The following is a 6,000-nucleotide window of genomic DNA, read 5'->3' on the forward strand; positions in this document are numbered from 1 at the left end:
CACGGTGAGCAAGTATCTCTGCCAGCCACCTCTTTGTACGGCTTCCAGGGGAAGAGGAGCACAGGGGGAGCGGTGGGGGACCCTCCGGACTGTCCTCTCCCCGGGCTGCCGCGGAGAGCAGCGGGGCGAGGGAAGAGGAGCCCTTCGTGGCTAAGAAGCCGCCGGGATGTCAGCCCAGTGACGGGGCGAGGGAAGGGGCTTCCCCTGCGCCCCCCGGCGCCTCCCTCTCGGTCTCCCGCCTGCCGGCCGAGGCTGCGGTGCGGGGCTGAGCGGAGACACGCGGGGCTGAGCGCTCCGCCGGGATGCGTCCCGCCTGTCGCAGCTGTCACCACCCCGCCCGCTCCCCCACATGATGCCAATTAAAAGACGGGAGCGCAGACACAGCATCCCCAGGCAGCAGGGCCCTGCTTCAGTTTCAGGCTTTCACAGCGCCCCTGCCCGCCCCTCCTCGTCCCCTCCCCTCTGCAACGCTCAGTAGCGGAGGAGACTGTCGGGCCTGCTCGGCGCCTTTCCCTCCGCCTAAAACCTGGCCCACGATTCCCAGTCCCGGGGGCCAGAGCCTTCACCGCATGCATCACCTTCCCCCCGCCCCGCCCCGGTCTGCTGGCTCTCCCCAGAGACAGCTCTGGGCGGGGGGCAGGCCCGCCCACCCGCATCCAGCAGCAGAGGGGCGGGCAGCCGCAGGGACCCCCGTCCGGAGCCGCCCCCGCGCCCTCCCGGCGCTGAGCCCGCCCGGCCAGCCCAGCTCCGGAGCAGGCAGGGCGGGCCGGGGAGGCGGGAGGGCGGGCGGCTGCGCGGCTCCCGCGGATGATGAACGCAGCGGTTCCTTGTAGCAGCAGGTCCCGGGGAGCGGAGGTCACCTGCTGACAAGCTTTTTTTTTTTCCTTTTCCTGCATGCTCCTACTTTTTTAATGCTGTGCATGCAGTACTTGTGCTGACGCACAGAGACACGCCTCTCCGCTGTTAAAGAGTTCCTGAATTTACAATGACTCTACTGTCCAGCCAATGCCCTACACTAAAGGAGACTGCATCAAAAAAATTTCTTTTGTGACCCGGGAGAGATAAGGCTTTGATCACCTGAGATCACATTACGGTGGGAACCCAGCCGGGTTCTCCCGGGGATATTTTCTTTTAGAGATGGACATCTTGCTGCAGGAATTGCGAAATGCCAGGGCTCCCAGAACCGGGCGAGTATAGACACACAATATGGCTCGGTTCATTGTACGCAATAGGCACACATCCAACATAACATCACAAAAGAATTACTCTTATCTGATGTCTCTCCAAAAGTGTGTGCGGGGAGGGGGATTCCCACAGGACAGAGCCCAGAGAGGAGTTTACGCGCAGCCCCCGGGGTTTTCTCTTTGTCCTCCTTATTCCTGGAGAAAAACTTCCTTCTGACGCGTACCCCCGCATCCACACGCGCATGCAGGTTTCCCGCACACGCTCGCAGGAGACCATGTGAGCCCGCTCTCCCCAGGGAAGCTCCGGAAGTTGGGATGCAGACCTCCCCAGGATCATCAGAAGACTTCAAAATCACCAAAACTCAAATAGCACCAGCTATTCTATGACCTTCCGGCAAACACAACAGCAATGTCACGGCACGGATACAAAAGTACCGAGATCCCTTCCCTCCCGCAAAGAAGCCGGGAGCCCCTAGGCATCCCACGGGTTTGCCGTGCCCGGTCTTCCCAACCCCGGAGCGAGCAGGGGCATCACCGGCGCGCTGCATGGGGAAAATGGGGAAAAGAGTTATTACCGAGGCGCGTCCCGGTGGGGGGAAGAGGGAGATCAAACCGACAAGGACAAAAAAAAAAAAAAAAAAAAAAAAAAAAAAAAAAAAAAAAAAAAATCTATTTAAAGCCAAGGCGCTGCAAGGAGTGGAAGAACTGCCCCTCGGAATTGTCAGATTCCTACAACTGCGGCTGGAAAGCCATTTTTAAAAATAGACGCCACGAATAATGTGGTCACCGCCGCCTTGCGAAGGGAACAGCTGGCGGACCTCCTCCGGGGGCGGCGGAGCCCCGCGGGCGGCCGGCACCCCGCCGCCCCGGCTGCCGGTGCGCACAGCGCCCTACACCTGCTGCGGCCCCGTTCCGCGCCTCCCCCGCCGGCCCCGCGCAGCGCCGCGCCCGCTGCCCTGCGCCCGCACCGCAGCGAGCAAGGGGAACCTGCGGCGGTGGCTCAGCAGCTACGCGCGGCGTCTGCCCGTGCCAAGGAAAACGCCTAGCTGCAACACCCACCTCCTCCTCACCCGCCCCATTCCCCTCACTACGCGTCTGCCTTAAACACTTTCCGCACTTTTTCTCGCCAGTAAGCGTGGATGTTGCGCCCTCGGGAGAGCGCGACGCTGCCCCCACCCCGCACCCAGCCCCGGAGACCGCGGGCGGGCTGCGTGGGATGGAGGAAAAGCCTGCAAGAAGCATGAGAGTGTCAGGGAGCAGTGGATGGAGGGGGATGGAGGATGAACCTGCGACCATGCGAGAGCCTCAGTCCTCTCCTCCCCCGTCCCTCCCTCCCCGCTTCCCTTATGAGCCCTTTGGAGATCATCTCCTACAATACCGGCATTATCTAAATAGCTTCACAAAGCAATAAAGTGCAGCTTAGATATCGTTCAACATCTGGCATTAAAATACAAAGAGAGAAAAAAAATCAACACAGGACTTTGTTTTTACGACCGAATTTAAGTGTTGTCGGGTTGGTTCACTCACAAGTTAACTCCTTCCAACAGCTGGGAGTGTGGCGAGCTAACCTGGCATATTTTCCGCACCCCTCCTTAAAAAAAAAACCCAAAGTATCAGCTCAGCCAGGCTGTTTTATTCACTTTCATACATTCAATCTGCCGGGCCTTTAACAGACCCCCTGGCAGCCGAGAAGCTCCAGGCTCACTGGACTCGCGTGTGCATGTGCATGTGTGTGTGCATGCACAGGCTCTCCGGAGCGGCCGCGGCCAGCAGCCCTCTAGCCCTCGCTGCTAAGTCACAAATAGTGTGCCCTGGAAAGGAAACCCAGGGAATGCTCTTTTCAAATTTTCTGCCAGCCTGACACGCCACACAGCTCGAGAAAGGCAGGTTTTGGCGCAGGATTCCCGGCTGGTTCCGGACCCCACCTGCGCTCCCTCTTTCCCGGGGCGCCTGTCACCGGCAATGCCGCACGGCTGCGGGTGCGGGCTCGGGCGGGCGGAGAGCCTGGCTACGGGTCGGCGTGCGCTGCCGCTAAATCCTCGCCGAGCAGTGAACCAGACAGGGTGTGCAATTCGGGCAGTTACTAGGGCAGGTTATCGGCAGAGAAAACGAAAGAAAAGCCCTCGTCAATTTGCGTATAGGACTACAGCCACTCCCTCCAGGAAACTCGGTGAATTTTAAATTGTAGTGGTTAATGATTAAAAACCCTTTAAACTGCGAAATCAAATCATTCAGCAGAAACGTCCCGAGCAAAAATTCCACCACCGCCACCACCACCTCCCAGTACGCGTCTGCTCTTAAGCAGAACTTGGGACTACACAAACATCGCTACCGAACACCATGCAAGGGCTCCTGCTCCGCCGAGGTGGTGCCGCTCGTGTACATCTGCACCCCCGGACACATTCATTTTTCCCCTCGGCGGATCAGCCATCAACACAAACCACCCTTCCCTCCCGCCTCGCACCCCCCACCGTCCACCCGCCCGCAGTTCTGCCCCATTATTTCATCACATGATCACTAAAGGGTTAAGGAAAATACCTACCAAATCTGCTGTGGTCTTGCCTGGTTCCCTGGATAGTACCATTGGGGAAGATTTCTAAATGAAATCCAGTCCTGCAGTATAGCTGCCTCCGCCTGAGGATCCCCTTTAAATGGTCCAAGTCCGTGACCGCAGGCCCCCTGGGTAGCCCACCTGCCTCAGACTGACCCAGGTGGTCACTTAACAAAACCGGACTATCCACCGGCAAAACGGGCACATTCCCAAAGGGTACTGCATCCTGCACACCGAAATAGTTCCCAACTTCACCTAAGGGAGCCATCAGAAGATTCTGCTTTTAGAGAATGAGAATAAACAATAATGATGGTGCCAAACCCAGGAGATATAAGATTAGGTATATTCCACTCCTCTCCCCTCCCTAGCGCAGTTAGAGAGAAAATGTTCTTTCTTCAATCCATTAAATGCATAAATAAAAGTAATATTCTGTTTTGACTGGTACAGGTTCAAGGTCAAACCAGTTAGTCTAAGAAACCACCACTTTATACTCACACACTGACATATTTATAAACATATAGATGTGTATATCTATATAAATGCATATATCCCCAGCTCTTAGCAAGCAATACGGTCTTCAGCCCATCCAACTGTAATAAAGAAAAAAATCCGTAGTTTCTCCATTTGGTTTAAGATAAGAATGACCATAGCAACTTAAATACCTAGGCGTTATAGGGATTTTTTTTTAAGATGCACAGGCTACGTCAGGATTTATGGATTCTGACTCCAGAAAGGCATGCGCTGTTTTTACTCTATAACAGACTGCATACATCAGCATGAATCCTGCAAAGGGGGAGGGGGGAAATCTCACGTTGTTGGCTGAGATAAATCCAAAAAAAAAAAAAAAAAAGGCAAAAAGAAAAAGGAAAAAAAAAAAACTTTTGACGTCCAAATCTATTATCCAGAATTCTCAGGAGGCTCAGCAGATGTCCACTGGTTTAGGATTATTGACGATCCACAAGCAAAGCAGCAACATACAAGTGCTTGTGTCTTTCTTGGCTGGCTCGAAACAGGTGTTGCTTCTGCAGGGCTCCCTGTGAAATGTTGTACTCCAGCACTGAGCTGCAGCTCTTGACTGTGGATCTCCATCCAGCACGCAGAGTGGCGCAGGAAGAGGCATTGGGCTGGGTTTAAGGTAGTCCTGATTGCTGCTGGAAGGATTCTCCGAGGTCCTAGCGCTCAGCCCTACCTGCTGCAATACCGAGCCGCTTCCAGCGCTCGGCACGGCGCGGAGCGGCTCTTGCTGCTCTGCGGCAGCGCGGCGCTCGCCGGCAAATAAATAAATAAGTGGGCGAAACTTTGGGGGAGGAATAAAGCGACGCGATGCTAAATATACCGCGCCCGCCCGCTGCGGGAAGCGGGCTCCTCGGGAGATGCCCGCATAGCCCAAGTCCCCGCTGACATTGGCGGGGGGAGCGGGGCGGGCAGCGCCCTGCCCGCCCAGCCGGAGCTCGGCCCGGGGCCCGGCCCCGCCGCAGGGGAGGCGGAGGCGAGCCCGCCCCGCACCGCTCCGCAGCCCGGCCCCGGCCCGCTCTGCCGCAGGTAACCGGGCTGCCGCTGTCCCAAGCGGGGTTCAAACTCAGCTCCGGCGGGCAAACCGGCGGGGCGCGGGAAGTTCGGGAGCTGGGGCGGGTGGTGGGGGTCGGTATTGCCCACGCCGCAGTTTTTGCCTTGCCGTTCTGGCCACCCGCCCCGGCAGTCCGCAGCCCTCCCGCTCTGCCCCTGCGCTGCCGGGGGCACTTTCGGGGATGCTGCTGCCGCTGCGGATAGCGCCTGGGGCCTGCCGCCTCCCGGGACGCCCCACGGGCCACCCGTGGCTCCTCGCTCGGCCCCAGTTTGTAAGAGCGCGGTGGAGGGAAGGGAGAAGCAAGCAGGAGGTGGTATGGGAAGAGATAGGGGTGCAGTGCGAAATACGTGTCCTCTTTGCCCCCAACCCCTCCCCCGCCCCCCAAAATGAAGTTATTTAAAACTGTCGGGAGAGACTCGGCAAGTGGAGAGAGGGTTTCTGTTTCTTCTTATGATGCCCAGAATTGGTGTTATTGTGGGTTTGCCCTTCGAAAAGAGCTGTGTGAATCAGCAAAGGGACAGAAGGTCTCCTGCACTTGCAAAAGCGTTCTTGAGCAGAGCTCAAGGACTGGACACGATGTGGAGCCTTGCACGAGGGAGAGGACACTCCGGCAGCCCCTTGAATTGAGCACAAAACCTAAAGACAGGCTCTTTTGGGAATGGTGGGGAGAGAGAGAGGTAGGGAGAAAAGGAGGAGAA

General features: G+C 57.2%; 1 protein-coding gene across 2 annotated transcripts in view; it reads right to left on the reverse strand.

The window, feature by feature from the left end:
* The window catches only part of FGF9 (fibroblast growth factor 9), a 28,192-nt gene extending 22,929 nt beyond the window's left edge, over positions 1–5,263 (reverse strand). The window contains exon 1 of one of the 2 annotated variants that reach the window (XM_068181344.1): positions 3,727–5,263. In XM_068181344.1, coding sequence (XP_068037445.1) covers positions 3,727–4,003 — 277 coding nt within the window. In that variant the 5' untranslated portion in view covers positions 4,004–5,263. Of the gene's footprint in view, positions 1–2,301; positions 2,372–3,726 lie in introns of those variants that run through there. The other variant, XM_068181345.1, reaches the window with a different exon arrangement.
* Between the last annotated feature and the right edge of the window lie 737 nt (positions 5,264–6,000).

The sequence above is a fragment of the Anomalospiza imberbis genome, chromosome 2 (genome assembly GCF_031753505.1).
Source record: "Anomalospiza imberbis isolate Cuckoo-Finch-1a 21T00152 chromosome 2, ASM3175350v1, whole genome shotgun sequence".
NCBI classification, from domain to species: Eukaryota; Metazoa; Chordata; class Aves; order Passeriformes; family Viduidae; genus Anomalospiza; species Anomalospiza imberbis.